Genomic DNA, 19,886 nt, shown 5'->3' with positions numbered 1-19,886 from the left:
GCAAAGGACATTGTCAGTAATATGATAATTCTACGATTCTGAAAAATCAATAATTATTTTAGACATATGTACTTCCCTTTCCTGGATTAAGAAAAATACATTTGATCTCGCTTCTATTTATTGAAATTTGATTATTATGTGAATGCAATCATTTAGTTTACACGATAATTAAACCTCTATCTTGATAACTACAGGGATTTACACGACCGATATCAACGTTCTCGACCGCTCTATCTAAATAACTACAGGGATTTACACGACCGATATCAATGTTCTCGACCGCTCTATCTTAATAACTACAGGGATTTACACGACCGATATCAATGTTCTCGACCGCTCTATCTTGATAACTACAGGGATTTACACGACCGATATCAATGTTCTCGACCGCTCTATCATGATAACTACAGGGATTTACACGACCGATATCAATGTTCTCGACCGCTCTATCTTGATAACTACAGGGATTTACACGACCGATATCAATGTTCTCGACCGCTCTATCTTGATAACTACAGGGATTTACACGACCGATATCAATGTTCTCGACCGCTGCAGATTGATAACTACAGGGATTTACACGACCGATGTCAATGTTCTCGACAGCTCTATCATGATAACAACAGGGATTTACACGACCGATATCAATGTTCTTGACCGCTCTATCTTAATAACTACAGGGATTTACACGACCGATATCAATGTTCTCGACTGCTCTATCATGATAACTACAGGGATTCACACGACCGATATCAATGTTCTCGACAGCTCTATCATGATAACTACAGGGATTTACACGACCGATATCAATGTTCTCGACTGCTCTATCATGATATTTACAGGGATTTACACGACCGATATCAATGTTCTCGACCGCTCTATCTTGATAACTCCAGGGATTTACACCACCAATATCAATGTTCTCGACCACTGCATCTTGATAACTACATCAATTTACACGGCCGATATCAATGTTCTCGACCACTGCAGATTGATAAATACAGGGATTTACACGACCGATAGCAAAGTTCTCGACCGCTCTATTTTGATAACTACAGGGATTTACACGACCGAAAGCAATGTTCTCGGCCGCTGCAGATTGATAACTAGAGGGATTTAAACGACCGATATCAATGTTCTCGACAGCTCTATCATGATAACTACAGCGATTTACACGACCGATATCAATGTTCTCGACTGCTCTATCATGATAACTACAGGGATTTACACGACCGATATCAATGTTCTCGACCGCTGCAGATTGATAAGTACAGGGATTTGCACGACCGATATCAATGTTCTCGACCGCTCTATCTTGATAACTACAGGGATTTACACGACCGATATCAATGTTCTCGACCGCTCTATCATGATAACTACAGGGATGTACACGACCGATATCAATGTTCTTGACCGCTCTATCATGATAACTACAGGGATTTACACGACCGATATAAATGTTCTCGACCGCTCTATCATGATTACTACAGGGATTTACACGACCGATATCAATGTTCTCGACCGCTCTATCTTGATAACTACAGGGATTTACACGACCGATATCAATGTTCTCGACCGCTCTATCATGATAACTACAGGGATTTACACGACCGATATCAATGTTCTTGACCGCTCTATCATGATAACTACAGCGATTTACACGACCGATATCAATGTTCCCGACCGCTGCAGATTGATAACTACAGGGATTTACACAAGGAGCTTTATAATGGGCTATCGTAAAAATAAAAGGAGATTTCATGTATAAGTCAAAGCGATAGCACATGACGACTCAACAAATTACTGAACTGTTCTGTACATGTATTCCACAAGCATAATAATTATGCAATAGGCCAAAATACAGTAAAGATGTTTTGCCAATGACACAAATATCGATAAAAACTAATGAACAAAAGATCAGCAACGAATCGCGACGAATTAAAACAAGAAGTGATTACATTAAGCAGATATTATCGGAAATCGACCTCAACTCCAAATTCCCTTAATACATTGGCATTTCGTAGGGCTGCAATTAACGAAGTTTTTGACATGGGACAGGTCCATACACAGGCGTAAGCAGTAGGTTGTGTTAAGTGTTTTTGGCATTCAACCCCCCCCCCCCCCCCCCCCCCCACCCCCCTGTAATCTCGATCAGTTGAATAGTAATAAAAAAAGAACATAGAAGAAGTTGTAATGTACAGGCAATTATTGTAAGCTAGAATATGGTGCGATTTTGAATATTAAGAAAGAAACGTGAAAAAACATTTCCATACATTTTGATGCTTTTGCCATATCATATGATAGTATTACTCATTTGAAAAATATTGACATTTATCTCCAATAATAATGAGAATATTTCATGTCGCAATCTGCATCGTGAATCTTTCAAATGAATAAAATATTTAAATTTGAGATCACGCCGGTTTTTGGTGGGGTTCGTTTTACTCAGTCTTTAGTTTTCTATGTTGTGTTTTGTAGCCTGTTGTTAGTCTTTTAATCGTTTTTATTATTTGGCATGGCTTTGTCAGTTAGACTTATGAGTTTGAATATCCCTTTTTGGTATCTTCCGCCTCTCTTCTTTTTAAATTTTGTTTATAACTACATATACAGATATATGTGAAGGGGTAAAAAGTAAAACAGCAAACATATCGAACTCCAAATTTGACAAATACTAGTTTCAATAACCTATTTGTCGATTTTCGTGAATTGATATTCCAACAAACTGTTTGTATTCCAATAGGATATAATTGTGACACCAACTGGCCGTCTTTTGTTTACAATATGAAGCAGAATTTGTACAAAACCGTCCCCAAGACGAAATGTAAAAAAATGTTGCCAAGTTCTTTAATTTCACGTTCAGACAACCCATATATTGATAATGCTCTTTCAGCGAATGTTTGCATCTTTTGTACCGCATTGACCTTCACATTAAGAATACTATTGAACGTTTACTGTATGATCATATCCGAATCTTTTTCTTGATATTTATAGATAGATAGACGAATTCGAACATCAATAAAAAACGTCTATTGTCGGATATCGTGCGTAATTTAAACCTCTGTTGACATTTAAAAACCCGTACCTGGAAATTAATATACATTAGGTACGACGATGTAGGTTTGAAATGCTGAGAAACGAGACACATCAAATATATCAGAAGTGTTTTATTGAAATCAGATTTTATGTATAAATATTTGATTTGATCTTTGACAGAACTTTTGTGTAGGCTTATTGAAATGATTTTTTTGCGTTTACACACTTGTGCTGAATAAGCGTTAGAAGATATGTACATCTATTATTTAAACATACAAACGACGAAAATGTGCCACTCGAGCAAACCCTTCCTATGAAACGTTTTGAAAAATGTTTCTATATGTGGTCCGCTTATTTTTAACATACATAGGTCAATGAAATCATTGACATGATTCTCATATTTCGTTAAATACCCAAGGGTATCCCGGGGTATACAAAATTTCAATGGTACTATGTCTAATGAGTACAACTCCACCCGAAAGGAGTATTTAATTGGCTATAGGCGGTATTCAAAAATGCAGTCACGCCTGACTGCGATGGTAACATAAAAAATGGTAGGATATACCAAATATCACGAGTCGAATAAAAGCAGACAACACCACTGCAGTAAAGAAAAGAGTCAAAATGATAAGGAACAGTCCACTTATCAATATACAGTAAACGAAAGATTGGGTAACACTAACCTCACCAAAATCAAGGAGAACTAAAATGCTCCGTACGGGTATGCAGTTCCTAATCCTCTAGTTACATCCGTTGCGTTACTCATTCCAAGTTAAAATTCGATGATAAGTTGCATTTTGTGATATCACGATAGAGAAGAGGACAGAATTGAAAAAAACAATTCAGAAAACATTGTCATTAAAGTTTGAATTGTAAGAACGGAAGACTTGCTATTTTCTGTTAAAACGTATAATCAAGTTAAAAACTTTTACATCACCATTCGATGATTCCATCAGTTGATATGTTATGTAAGTTCATACACGTTTAGGCTGTTGGATTTTCAAGTTTTATATGATCTTGTCCTGCGATGCGCATTTCGTCAATTAATGTCCCTTCAGAGATGCTGTATATAACCATTCTATAATACTTCATGGGCAGGACTGATTGAATTTGCCTCGAAGGTTTTGATACAACAAAAGACAAAAATTGTGATATATATTTGCTAATGATACTCTAGCGAATAAAAGAAAATAATTTTACATGAAATGGATGTATTATGTAGAGCCATCAAGATTAAACGATCAAATAAACAATGATTTTACTAAAATGATACTTGTTTTACAGCTGAAAAAGGGATTAATAAGAATCGAAGGAAACCAACATTTAGAAATGAAAACCACAGAAAAGTATTGAAAAAGAAAAATTCTAAAATGTTTTTTTAAATGGATAAATAAGTTAAGATATGTTGATCCTGATAATTTTTGTATACACATAGTACGTTATTCATTTTCATACGTGTACATTAAGGCGCAGTAGTTTACCGATGTTAATCGTTAATCAATTATTAAGAGACAAATCAAAGAACCAAACAAAAACTGAGGGAATCGCATGAAACCCAAAAGGAGACCGGATTTGGCTACAGGGTAAAAGAGAGGCAAAAGATACCAAAGGGACATTCAAACTTACAAGTCGGAAATAAACTGACAACGCTAGGGCTAAAAAAGAAAAAGACCAACAGACAAACAACAATACACAATAAACAACATAGAAAATTAAAGACTGAGGAACACGAAACCCACCAAAAACTGGGGATAAGAGTCTCTTGCTATGCATCCATCGCCCGCCATGTAAATTCACAATAAGTCAAAATGTCACAATCGGGAATAAGAAACAATTGGTAACATTACAGACCAGACGACTGTAGTGATATCTAAAGATATAATACAGCAAAAACATGTCGCTGTTGTGTTGACATACCGACACATCGTATCGGTCAACCAATTCGTGATGTTGACCGTAAATCTATGATTTCAGTCGTTCTTTCTCGGAACCTTTGTTGCAACAGTTTTCGTGTAAAGAACACACCCCTTTTAATGATGTCCGTATAGTGTAAACATACACGCCTCACTGTGACAGTTGAATGCCTCACTGTGACAGTTGAAGGCCTCACTGTGACTTTGAGATGAAGAACAGCAATAAAAGCGCTGTTCCTTTGCTTTTTGTGTGTTTTAGCTGTGCATGTACTGATTTTGTGTCATGGATGGATATCTCATATCCTTTGGTTTTCTAACGTATTAACTGAGTTACGTAAAAGTCATACGATGGTGGAGAGAGCAATTTACTGCTGAGAAATGGGTAAAAGAAAGACGAAAGATACCAAAGGGATATTCAAACTCGTAAGTTGAAAACAAACTAACATTGCCATGTCAAAAAACGAAAAACGATGGGATGATAATAAATTTTATCACAAATTCTAGTTCGAAGTCGGCCATCTTTGTTAACATCGAGGAAAAGATCAAGATAAGAAGCAGACCTTCAACTTTCGGTAGTATCCCTAATCTCAAGTTCACTTGGATATGTGAAATGTAAGCATGTAAGCACTCATTGAAATGTGGTTTATTGAGTGACAAGAACATCATTTATATCTGAAAGCGATATGCTTTTTCTATTTGTCTTTGAGAAGCTTCTGTGTGAACTTTGCTGCATATGAGACTAAAAACAGTATAAAGATAAGGAGATGTGGTTCTTGCCAATACGACAACTATCCACCAAAGTTCAAATGAAGTGGATGTAAACCATTATACGCAACCGTATGGCCTTCAACAATGAGGAAAAACCCATACCGTATCGTCGGCTAAAAACTGCCTCGGCATGAAAAACATGAAACAATTCAATTGAGAAAACTAACGGCCTAATTCATAACAGAATAATATTCGAAAAACAAATATGTCAGACATGAACCAACGACAACCACTGAACTACAGACTCCTGATTTGGGACATAACGAATGTGGCGGGGTTAAACCTGTTTAAAGGCACCAACCCTCCTCTAACATAGGACTGTGATGTAATGGCACAACATGATAACTATAAAAATTAGTTGAAAAGGGCTTAACTCATCAGATCGATAACAAGCAGTTACAAATCTAACAAAAACAAAGACCTGGCGTGATAGGGAATTTATACATCCCTCACAACAAAAAAGACTTGCGGTCATGAAACTTTCGAGCACGATTATTGTATTCAGACTCAGAGATTAACCAATCAAAATACTGGATTTGGTGTTTCGAGCACAAATTTTGTACTCCGAGTACTGAGCAAAGTTTTATGACCGAGGGCCCAGATCTGAGAGTATTCGCAGTTGCTGACAGCTAGTTCAAAGCCAATAACAACAAATAAAAACTTTGCCAGAAGGGATGCGCAATTAGTATCCAATGAAATATCGACTGTCTGCTGAAATATCAGACCATAAAACTTAACAAATATTTTGTTGATCAAAACGTCCAACATTTTATGATGTCATCTTCGGTGTAATTGTTGTTGGAATCAGTGTTGTTCTTCATAAAAGTAAGGTTTTTCATGACCTAAAACAAGGAATGTGTATCTAGGTTTCCCATTTCTGTAGATAGTAAGTAGTCCTTGGAAGGCATTACACACTGTCACTGTTTTAAAGATTTTTCTGTAGTGATATTAAGCAAACATGACATTCGATCCATTTGACAATATTATCACATATGTTTGATCGAATCAATCTAAATTTCATGCTATATCGAATACTATCGATGAAATTCCGATGTCTCTTTGGTATCTTTCGCATCTCTATTAATATATATATAAATATATATATATATATATATATATGTGTGTGTGTGTGTATGTTGGAAGACTATTGATTGTTGCAAGAACTTGTAAGCTAGACTTTGACGATATTGCTCCGTATGAATTATATATGTTTGATTATTTTGATGGAGATCATACCTTAAACTTGAAAAACTGCCTGTATTTATGTCCTTCTGACATGTCTGAGCGAATTTTTGCATAAGAATAAATCTCTATCGTTTACCTAACAAAATCGATGGACATTTATAACAGTAGTTACGTAAGTACTTAACTAAAATTTGATAACATTTTGAAAATAACTCTTATGTGAAATAAATCAAAAGTCAATTAGCCCTTACTTTTTGTGATTGACTTATTCAAAGGGGCGGGGCTACACGTTGATTTTTGTTAGGTTTTATGGACTCCCTCTTTTTTTAATAAACCTGGGAGTTCAATAGTTTTGTTAATACTTTGTTGTTATTTATTTAACCCCTACAGTTGAAAATGGGTCATTGTTTAAGAAAGGTCTTTCTTGGCCGCCAATAATGAACAAGGGAAGATGTTAGGTTTAGTTAGTATTATGATTTAAAGATTTTTACACCATAGGTAAGTTCCTTCCTTTCATTAAGATGTACGATTGCCTGTTTGGATAGGCTTCAATACCTTATGGGTACTACAGCAAAACAGAAATATATTACCTTTAATATGTGGGTTTTATTATCTCGGACCGAACGTTCCTAATATTGACATTGATTATTTTTGTAATTATAGTTTAATACAATTAGAATTTACATTCATAGTTTTTGCTTTGCGTAAACTGTATTTGTTTTGTGACAAATAAATTAAACCAGTCAAAAACTGTCATGTACAAAAGAATCTTGCAACTTAATGTAACTCAACATTTTCGTTAAGAAAATATGGGATTCAAGCTATTTCCATCACCAACCTACAATTCCATTATTTATTCATGATGTTTTCATGTTTGACTTTATCAGTGCATTCAGTTTAGTTTGAAAGCCTTGTGTTCAGAACATTTGTAATTTTATATTTTTATAGTCATTGTCCTATTTTTATTAAATTCGAATCAGCTGCTAATTTAAGCTGAACAGAATAATCCATTTGGGAACTAGAGTAAGTAATATATTTTTTTAAAAAATGACAATTAGTCTTTCTGGTGAATCTTTATTTATGCTTGCCAAAGATACCATTGAAAACGAAGAAGTTAATTAGATATATTAAAAAAGTTGAATTTAGAACAAACGATGGTTCAAAAACGAAATACACAGCAACAAGAACAAAAATGGATTATCGCATTTTTTTAATGTCACAGAAAGTTTGTATCAACCAACTATGAACACACAAGACAGCAAAAGCATCAAACAGCATTTAACAAATAGGAATAAGAATGGAAAATATACCATTAAAACGTTTAAACCCGCTGCATTTGTTTGCGCCTGTCCTAAGTCAGGAATCTGATGTTCAGTAGTTGTCGTTTGTTGATGTGGTTCATAAGTGTTTCTCGTTTCTCGTTTTTTATATAGATTAGACCGTTGGTTTTCCCGTTTGAATGGTTTTACACTAGAAATTTTTGGGGCCCTTTTTAGCTTACTGTTCGATGTTAGCCAAGGCTCCGTGTTGAAGACCGTACTGTGACCTATAATGGTTTTCTTTTATAAATTTTGACTTGGATGGAGAGTTGTCTCATTGGCACTCATACCACATCTTCTTATATCTATATATCGGTGTATTTATGAAAAAAAATGATAGTCAATGATATTGTTTAGTCCTTCTTTGAAAGAATACTAAACATATAGAGCGTTTTCATCGTTCTTTGCCTTTTCCGACTGATATCTCTAAAGCGGTTCACAAATAAATGTATTGTCTGTCCAAATTGATAGTCAGTAACGTAAAACTTTAATTGGTCTGTATCTATTCAATAATTTATTCTTTACTTAATCATGTTGCAATTATTATTGAGCTGATATTTTTTAATGAAAAATCTGAGACGAAAATGAAAGTGTATTTAATTAAATGTATAAAATTTATTTCATAAGATGCGAATTTCATCAGTCAATGTCTCTTCAGTGAAACTCGAGACCAAAAGATTCGAAATCCAAAACCTAATACAAACTTTAATCTATATTGATAATCAAAAACCAATACTTCTAATGACAATCCTTCATCGTTGGGGGATGTCTATTCATAATTTGAAGATGTAAGATCAACCTATGAATACGATCAAGATAATACATGAAAAAGGTAAAATGTATACAATAGGGCTGTCTGCTTTAAAAATTAATTACTTTCAAGTGTACCATATATATCATATAGTCTGTTTAATTTCTTTAAATCTCCAAAAATAAATTATTTAAATTCATATTTTTAAATTACATCGTTTATATTGCATTACATATTTATATATATAGTGTTCGAACAGTGAAAATTAATTTCAGAAATTTTGCCCAAGCAATTAATTTGTCCATTTGATCTAATGTTAAAATTTCATTATCAAGATAATAAACGGAAATGAAAATGTTTAACTGCAAGTGACAGCAACTGGTTAGTGATACTATTGATTATTCCAAAAATACATAATTGAAGTAAAAAGGGAAATGATATTGGTCAATGGTCTTTTATTTACATTTGAGTGAACGGTACTGCTAGCGATAATTGAATGGCTTTCTGTATTCATCAACTGTACCTCCCTCTGTATATGCTTGATTGGGAAACTAAAGACAAACTTTTGTATTTATTGACAAACAATTCTGGCACAAATTGTCAACAGAAATATGGTACGGAAATCCAGATACCGTAAATGATATTTGGATTTTTTTCCTTATTTACTATTGAAATTTATAGAACTCAATGGACTTTAAGTACAGCTATGCTCTTAAACTTTTCTTTATTATTTCTCTGGGAGAAAGTATCTAGGAAATCTATATTGCACATCACATCTTTTGACTGGTAATTAAAGTTGCCATATCTGTTTTAACATTATTTATTTCAAGTATTAAATTTTTTACCCAGAAATATTCATTTTTGGAATCTTTATTATGGCTATCAAATTATTACTGCATTTGCATGTACATGTAGGATTTTAAATCATTTGATGTCATTATTTGTTGTGTCCTCTATAAAAAAATATTTTGCCAATGTGTAATCATTAAAAGGTACAGATAAGGACGCATACAGCTGGCTGACAATATCTACACTTTTGAGACTTTTAAGGCAGACAGGCAGTACGGTCGATCTCCTGTATAATCGTATACAACAGATGATGTCACAGCATAATGAAAAGAATTTGCGATTAATTCATATCCGTATTAACCTTGTATCAGCAGAAGGTACATCATTCGCAACCCTTGGACGAACCAACACCTGCGAAAGTATGTAGTACTGGGTTTATCTTTTCGTAATAAATGCAAAATAGATTTAGATACTAGTATTCAGATTTAAGATTTGAATACTATCAACTTTATGCTTTTCATAACAACGAGAAATTCGTTTTGACAAAATTACCATTTGACAATTGTTCATCGGAAACTACCGTGTATTTTTAATTTTATCTAAATGCAAATTAAAAGAAAATGAACAGTGTTATGTTTTATCAGAAATCAGAGAAAAGGTGTTTCATATTTTTTGGGAATGTAATATTGTACACAATGTTTGGCCATTCATAATAAATTAGATGAACAATTATGATTTTTCCTTGTCCTTTAGTGCCAAAAAAAAGTGTTTTTTTCGGAGTTTTTGAGGTTTTTCTTTAGTGGTAATTAAATTCTATATATAATACATGTATGTATATACAAATGTAGATGTAAGAACACACAATATGATTAATCAGAAGTGGCAATTTTTAGAAGAAGCATTTAATTAACCAAATCAATAGCAATATGTTTATTTATATCCTAATCAACTTTAGAAATGTTTCGTAATGTTTATACATTGTGCCTTATACTGTATTATGTAATTGTCATGTTTCATTTTGAAAAAAAACAAAAAATAAAAAAACAAAAAAAAAAACAAATACAAAATAAATTTAAGAAGGCGAATGTCTGGCCAAATCTCCAGATGATACTTATGTAATTTGGACTCTTTAGCAGACGTTCTCTCGGAATGCAAAAGAGACAACCCTTGGTATCTTTCCTATCTTTTTTTGTCAATTCATTAAATGGAACTATGAATTAAAGATGCAAAGCTGTTGTGTCAATTGGATGTCATATTAACACCAGTCTTATCCCGCAAAAATAACGTTGCGTATTAATATTTTCATCCATCCGTCATTTTTTTCAACGTCTTCAGATTTAACACATTTTATTGTGTTTGCCATACTGTTAGTGATCTTCTTGTTTGAGCTAGGTTCTTATTTTGATGTGTTTTTAGTATTGAAAAAAAATTTTGATTTCTAAAGTAGTTTATCGTTTATTTTGTTGATTAGTATATGCTTAGTTTAAAAATTATTCGATATTTATCTATACATTATATCAGTGAGAAACATTGGAGTATGATGTTTCGGGTATGGTATTCCTTAGGTAGAAACAAATCTTTCTATCGTTATAATCTTATTAATACAAATGCACAACTTATTCAACACATTGATTAATATAATAATTCAATTACTGATTAACAAGAATGTCTTAGCTTAGAGACTATATTAAACTCAAACCATCTGAAACAATGAATAATCTATTTAGTTCATTTGCACTTCCCGCGTTACGTGATGACTGAGACAACTTGAAGTGATAACGGAGGCAACATGTAAACCCATATCTATTATCGTTCTTCGTCAGAGTAATTTATCATTTGAAATCACATGGGTATTAATTTATGATGATTCAAATTGAAGCCTATTAGATAACAATTTGAATATATAAGTTGAAATGTTGAAAAGATGTACAGATACAAAAAATGCATTAATCAATCTGTACAAGGCCCCGTAATTGTGTAAGAATGTACCAAACATCACAAGATTTTATTTTCAACCCCCAATGACTACAAAGGACAAATCAAAGACATAATGAGTTACATATATATTTTGTAAATTATGTCTATCGTTACTATGACAAAAATATTCAAAAAATCTATAAATCTAACGTAATGACTATCGGCAGTCTGGATCTAATCATTTTTAGTAATGTCAAAACTTACCGATACTCCGTCAAGATCAAAAATTAAAATAAGACTTGAACCTAAAAGAAAACCAACAAAAACAAAAACAAAAAACAAAAAAACCAAACAAAGTTTCAAGGGTACTGGGAATCACAAATGTTTGCAACAATTACTAAAATGTGATATATAAAATTACTACAAAATACCATTTCATTATGGAAAAGTCTGTATAAAAATGAAATAAAAAAAAAATGTTTACGACCGCATTGCGTCTCCTATTTTCAACGCTATTCTAACATATATACATTATTTCATCACCCTGTTTATAGAATGATACAGGTTATACCCATCCACTGCAACTAATACCCCACTCCCCTATTCTCCCAAATTTTATGAGGGTTCTATGCGGCATGTTTAGATTACTAAATTTCATTTTGGTTCACCGTAAACACCTCGTATCTATGATTTCCTATTTCTCTGTACACACAATTATAGTGCCTTTTACCTTGTCGTGTGTAGACCCTATTGTGTAGTAATAATTCGATTGTAAACTGTCCAATATTTTTGGTAATTCCTGTTATCCGTTTCATGTATTCGTTGATGTAATTTGCTTGTACCTCATCCGATATCTAGTACCTGTTACATGCCAACATACCAAGTTAAGAGTTATCATTGAACAATTTGTTTAAATCTAAACACCACCGACATACACCTCCTGCTTCTGACGCAACAGGATTATGAGGCGGAACGTCTAAAATGGACCCTACACAAGTTTTACGGTCATCATAACGAATTGGTTGACCGATAAGTTGTTTGTGTCTCAGAAATGTTTTCGCGTTCTTAGATCTTTAGATACAGACGAGACGACTGATCTGGACATAAATAAAGGCAACAGTAGTATACCGCTGTTCAATAGTCATAAATCGATTAAGCGAAAACAAATCCGGATCACAAACCAAAACCGAGGAAAACAAATCAACTTTAAGAGGAAAACAACGGAACAAAAGAAACACTGAACTGCAACAAAAGCAAACGCCAACATACATAGAAACGGACTATTTGATAACAACTACCATACTCCTGACTTGGTACAGGACATTTTAAGAAAAAAATGGTGGGTTGAACTGGTTTTATGGCTAGCCAAACCTCTCGCTTTTATGGCAATGTTAGAAATACCGCTAAAATGATACTATTACGTGACAGGAATACAGTGCACATAAACGCAAGAACACTCAGGACAGAGATACACATAAATAAATAATATAATACCGATTGGATTCTTGACATTTTGACGCTGTTTAGACTGGCATGGCGGATAATGAATGTTTATCAGGAGACGCTTACCCTTTCCATGTACTCGGTCTTGCTGCTCCTTTATGAGTTGTGAGATTCATTTAGGTTTTGTTTTTTATATTGATTTGTATGTTCTTAATGGATTTACGAGATTTAAACCACAAAATTACTGTTGCCTTTCGTTATTGAGATCATTGCAAATAAACTCATCATAGATACCAGGATTAAAATTATGTAGGTCTTACGCGCGTTTCGTCTACAAATGGCTCATGAATGACAATCGAATCAAAAATTTAAAAAGCCCAAATAAAGTACAAAGTTGGAGAGCATTGAGGACCCCTAATTCCGACAGGTTTTGTCAAATACAGCCAAGGTTATCTATTTCTGGGGTAGGATCCTTAGTTTTTCGTAATATACAAAGTTTTGTAAACAGTTAATTTTTTACGAAGACCATATCAATGATAATTCATTTCAACACAAAAGTGCTAACTACTGGGTTGATGATACCCTCGGGGAGGCAACCTCCACCAGCAGTGGCATCGACCATGTGGTTATAAAGAAACTCATCATAGATACCAGGATTAAAATTTTGTACGCAAGACGCGCGTTTTGTTTACAAGGGCTCGTCATCGACGCTCAAATAAAAAAAGTTTTAAGAGGTCAAATAAAGTCCGAAGATCAGGATCATTGAGGACCCAAAATTCCGAAAGGTTTTGGTAATACAGCTAAGGTAATATATTCCTGGGGTAGAATATCTTTAATATTTCGAAGAATTCAGGAATGTAACCGGTTGATTTATGATTATGATCATATCAATGATAATTCACGTCAACACAGAAGTGCTGACTATTGGACTATTGATACCATCGGGGAAGAAATCTTCAACAGCGACAAGCACGCCTCCTACTAATGAGACAAGCTCTGCATCGCCTTGCACATTTCAACTGTTGCATTTTGATTGGTGATTCTCGTCTATATTGATGAACTCATTTGTTGAAAGCTTATTAATGAAAGATATGAAAGATAAATTAATTACATTTTTGGCTTTCGTATAGGAAAAAATAATAGTACTATAATTAAAAGTATAATCAATAGCATTATTAAAATCAGGAACGTGGAGTTGCCTGCCTTTTCATTTCTCTAAACCTCCGTTAATCTTATATATTTTAGTTTTGTAAACATCATTGTAATAAAATAGCATATGATGAATATGTTACTTTATATTTAAGTATTTTCGTAAGTATTAAGAAACAATCAATATCCAGTATGTTTTTACCGTTGACGCTGACCGTGTTTGTTCGGCCTTAGATTTCATTTTTTATTGTATTAATTTGAGTCTGCAGATATGTTTTACTGAATATGTTTGTTTCAAACTGGAGAATGTGTTGGTTTCAAACTAGAGATAAATCTACAGATTTCGTCGTGTGAATATTTTAGTGTTATATGTCCACTTTTAAAAAAAATGGAGAAAGCTATATATTTGAGACCCAAGTGCAATGATCTATCTTCCTATACAACTATTATACGAGATTTCTACACTCTTCGAGTTTTTGTCAGAAGTACTATACTACACTGTTCTATCACTACAATCCCAATAAATTAAAATGGCTTATTCATCTAGTTAGTTCAGAGAGAAATATTATTTAGTGTTGTATCTCCACTATTTCTCATGTTTTTTTGCTGTTAAATAATTGTTATCAAAATTATCTTAGTAGTACTGTGATTACATTGCTTGTATAGTTTGAACTCAATCTATGAGCAATTCTTATCAAATCCGGCAGTACAGAATTGGGGATATTACAAAGTAAAAAAATCCATGGTTTAATTCCAATGGAAATATAGGGATTAATTTCTAAAACTAAATTGTTTTTATTGAAATGTTCTATATCCAAAAAAGGGGATGCTTTATTTATCTAAGTTGCTTGTCTATAAAAAAAAAAAAAAAAAAAAAAAAAAAAAAACAATCGAACACAGAGTTACTCTTCATGTACTTAAATTCGATTCCTATATAACGTTTTATGTCTCAATCAAATATTAATGATATATAGCTTTTAAACTTTAATTTGTGTTTTTACCAAATGGGAAATACATCATAATAGGATTCAGACGACGATTGCTTTGTTTCAATCTGAGGAAATATTTATACTGACTACAGTACCTTATCTTGATGTAGACAAATGATCGTATAAACATATTCAATTAAACCGTTTTGTACTTGATTTACTTCTGTTGATTTTCTATAAACCTTAAAATGTTTCAAGTTATTCGGTTTTAAGGTGCTTGTGTTATTTCGTTAATACATTTATACGATTTAGGTGTGGGTTTACTTTGACGTTGTCAAAAATATATTTTGTAAGTAACAACTGTTTGCCAAATAACTATTTTATCATAAATATCTTTACATAGCTATTAAAAATAATATATTGTTAAGATTTTCTGTTTATTTTCGGAGAGTAAACACATTTTATTCCTATGTTATTTTCGAACACGAGAAACTGTTCACAGAACATATAATATGTAATAGTTAAGTCTAACATATAACATGTAATAGTTAAGTCTATTCATTCAATAGATATAAGAAGATGTGGTATGAGTGCCAATGAGACAACTCTACATATATTTGATGTTTGATAATTTAATAGCTTCAAGAAATGTTTATGACCAATAGAAAAAAAACACATGAAAAAGCCCCAGAAGTATGTTTTGGAACAGATAGTTTGTAAAATTAAATCGATAATATAATGCTCAGTACAATTTAGACCTACTTGAAGAAACTTCATTTGCGAGCAGAACAAGAAAAAAATTCCCATAAAGATATCGTAACAACATTTCTTAGACGTTTTCTCGCTTGTTTTATAATCACAAAATATCTTCAACTGATAACATAAAAATACATTTAGCTTATTTCAATATATCTTACCTTAGTATCACCATATACAAATTGTAATTCATATCCGTCCAAAATGTCCGTTCGATTTGATATTTCGTCCGCAGCGGATCTGAACAAAGTAGGCAAAAATTTGGCATATTTACTCCACCAATGATCTGACATTTCTAACAATCCGGCAACATACAAAGTCTTGGTAGCGCGGTATGATGGTGTTGATAAAAACAATACCAGTAGACTCAGCAACAACATCTTCAAAGAAATGATTTAACACATTGATGTAATATAGATATATTAATATAGATCAATACCTCAATCCTAGATTCCTAACATCCAATCGAACTGCTTACTTTAATACGAAGATTTTATATTCGCACTGCTGTTTAAAGCGTTTTGTACAAATCGTTCCATATTAGATAATTAAATAATCATGATGGTTTGCATCATCATGCTCATATGAAAATGAAATAAAATAGCCATCTACAGTTTTCATTTTCTTGGATTAATTAGTCACATATTATTGTTTTACATAAATCTGACTAATGTGTGTGTCGTGTATATAACACACACTAATATCATTTGTACAAGTATTTTATATTTGTTAATCTCATTGAAGCTGTCCCATCTATCTTTCTTTTATTATATATAACAAATGTAAATCTCTTGAACCCTTTTCAAAAATAGCATTTTGAAACAGAATAGTTTAAGAAATAATTATACTCAATCGTAGAAAAAGAGTTACATGAAAATTGCCAATACATGTTGTACGCTTTCCAATTCCCGTGATCTTAGGATAAACTAAGCTGATTGCAATTAAATACATTAATTACAGTTTGACGGTTTAGTATCTATACGATGTGTCTGTGTCTAAACTAACTAATGACATTTATACCACGTCTTAGATTGTGGTTTAACATCTATGTCGTCTGTCTGCTGAGAACCGAACGTGACCTATTCCCGAATATGACTGTTATACCGAGAGTGAATTTACATTGCTATACGAAGTGTCTCGGTATTTTGTACACACAACATTCATGGTTTTATTTTTTGATGTTTTTGTTATGGTTTCGGTTGAATAATGTGTTATGTCGTATCGTTTGTTGTCCAAATAAGTATAAAATTGCCCTACGTACTATTTGATAACAACTGCCATATTCCTGACTTGTTACAGGACATTTTAAGAAAAAATGAAGGGTTGAACCTGGTTTTATGGCTGGCCAAACTTCCCGCTTATATGGCAATGTAAAAAATATCGATAAAATGACAACATTACGTGACAGGAATACAGTACAAATAAACGCAAGAACACTCAGGACAGAGAAATACATTAATGAATGATATAATAGTACATTGCAACATGTAAACCACAGAATAACAATGGACACCTCCCATGTACATCATAATGAATTAGGGGCCTCGGTGGCCGAGTGGTTTAAGTAGTTACTACTGTAATCACTAGCCAGTCAATACTGAGGTTGTGAGTTCGAACCCCGCTCGTGCGAGTGCACTCGACTCCCATCTTAATTGACTAGGACATGGTTACCTAAGGTCCTCTGCTCACATTTTAATATGTTTGCTCATTTAAAATTTGGTGTTGACTGCGAATCTTTTGTTGTGTTGTGTTGTGTTGATAACAACTAAGGGCTTGACTCGTCAGATTGGTACAAAGCACAAAAACAAATAACTAAATTGAAAAATTACTGTTTTAAGACTAAAATCTATGAAGTCGGTATTTTCATCAGAAGATGTTCTTTTTGATTTTTGATTTAGCTGTCTCACTAACGACACAAATCTTTGTGGTCATACATTGAAGAATTATTAACTGTTCATATATACAAATCTAATAAGGAGAGCTATGAATATCGATGGATCATAATTGTATTATCATTCAGAATTGTGACAAAAACATTAAACGTGCTACAGATAATAGATTAAATCACGAAATAAATTGTATAAATATGCATAGACTATCGAGTAAGAATGAGTTAAATACTCTTAGGACAAAGGATTTGCATATTTTCATTAACCATCGCATAAGAAAAACATGTGCACAATTTGGCCAAGGTTTTGACGTTTTTGCCTATTTTGCAACAACAACAATGGATGTAAAAAGAAAGAAACTTGGTTTTATATTGAATTATGAATATTATATTGTGATAAACAGAATAGTTTTTTTATACTGTTTCCTTAAATGGATAAAAAAATAAGTAATTGAAAAGTATCGATTGTCTTTTTGTACCTTAAGAGATTAGAAGAGAGGCAAAAGATACCAAAGGGAAATTCAAACTCATAAGTTGAAAACAGACTGACAACGCCATGGTTAAAAAAAAAGACAAATAACAGTACAGAAAAAATAACATAGAAAACTAAAGACTGAGCAACACGAACCCCATCAAAAACTGGCGGTGGTCTAAGGTTCTCCGGAAGGGTAAGCATATCCTGCTCCACATGTGACATAAATAAATTCATCATAGATACCAGGATTAAAATTTTATATTTACGCCAGACGTGCGTTTCGTCTACAAAAGACTCATCAGTGACGCTCGAATCAAAATATGTTAAAAAGGCCAAATAAAGTACAAAGTTGAAGAGCATTGAGGACCAAAAATTCCTAAAAGTTTTGCCAAATACAGCTAAGGTAATCTATTCCTGAGGTAGAAAAGCCTTAGTATTTCAAAAATTCAACGTTTTGCTAGCAGTTAATCTATAATTATGAACATATCAATGATAACTCAAGTCAACACAGAAGTGCTGACTACTGGGCTGGAGATACCCTCGGGGAATTTAAAACTCCACCAGTAGTGGTATCGACCCAGTGGTTGTAAATAAACTCATCATAGATACCAGGATTGAAATTTTATATTTACACCAGACGTGCGGTTCGTCTACAAAAGACTCATCAGTGACGCTCGAATAAAAAAAATGATAAAAAGGCCAAATAAAGTACAAAGTTGAAGAGCATTGAGGACCAAAAATTCCTAAAAGTTTTGCCAAATACAGCTAAGGTAATCTATTCCTGAGGGAGAAAAGCCTTAGTATTTCAAAAATTCAAAGTTTTGTTAACAGTTAATTTATAATTATGAACATATCAATGATAACTCAAGTCAACACAGAAGTGCTGACTACAGGGCTGGTGATACCCTCGGGAAATTAAAACTCCACCCGCAGTGGTATCGACCCAGTGGTTGTAAATAAACTCATCATAGATACCAGGATTGAAATTTTATATTGACGCCAGACGCGCATTTCGTCTACAAAAGACTCATCAGTGACGCTCGAATCAAAAAATGTGAGAGAGAGAGAGAGAGAGAGAGAGAGAGAGAGAGAGAGAGAGAGAGAGAGAGAGAGAACAAAAGAGATATATAGAGAGAATCGCAAAAGACAAAAATATGTATCAGTAGTAAATCAAATAATGAATTTTAAAAAAAGAGATAACATTTTCCTCGATTTCATCACTGAAATGTGTTTTAGAGTCGTTTTACACGCTTTTCATCCTTTCACAAACGGTAAATTTGATTGAATTTGATATATTCTAGCATATTTTGCTTCATAAATCATGCATTTTTATCATAGCATTTAAAACTTATATCATTTTTTATATCGCAAGAAAACTGATAAAAAGTAAAATAACAAAAATACCGAACTCCAAGGAAAATTCAAAACGGGAATGCCCTTATTTCATGGCAAACACATCAAACGAATGAAAAACAACTGTCATATTCATGACTTGATATAGGCACTTCCTTATGTAAAAAATGGTGGATTATAATATGAAATATAAAATGAGCAAGAAAGAGTTACGTATT

At 33.0% G+C, this 19,886-nt stretch overlaps 1 protein-coding gene across 1 annotated transcript in view; it reads right to left on the bottom strand.

The window, feature by feature from the left end:
* The window catches only part of LOC127706744 (gamma-aminobutyric acid type B receptor subunit 2-like), a 43,100-nt gene extending 26,800 nt beyond the window's left edge, over nucleotides 1-16,300 (bottom strand). The window contains exon 1 of the mRNA XM_052211404.1: nucleotides 16,114-16,300. Within this exon, the coding sequence (XP_052067364.1) occupies nucleotides 16,114-16,245 (132 nt within the window). The 5' untranslated portion in view covers nucleotides 16,246-16,300. The remainder of the gene's footprint in view (nucleotides 1-16,113) is intronic.
* Nucleotides 16,301-19,886: the final 3,586 nt, after the last annotated feature.

This window comes from Mytilus californianus, unplaced genomic scaffold, assembly GCF_021869535.1.
Source record: "Mytilus californianus isolate M0D057914Y unplaced genomic scaffold, xbMytCali1.0.p SCAF_6, whole genome shotgun sequence".
Taxonomy (NCBI): Eukaryota; Metazoa; Mollusca; class Bivalvia; order Mytilida; family Mytilidae; genus Mytilus; species Mytilus californianus.
This window is presented reverse-complemented; position numbering and strand designations above follow the sequence as displayed.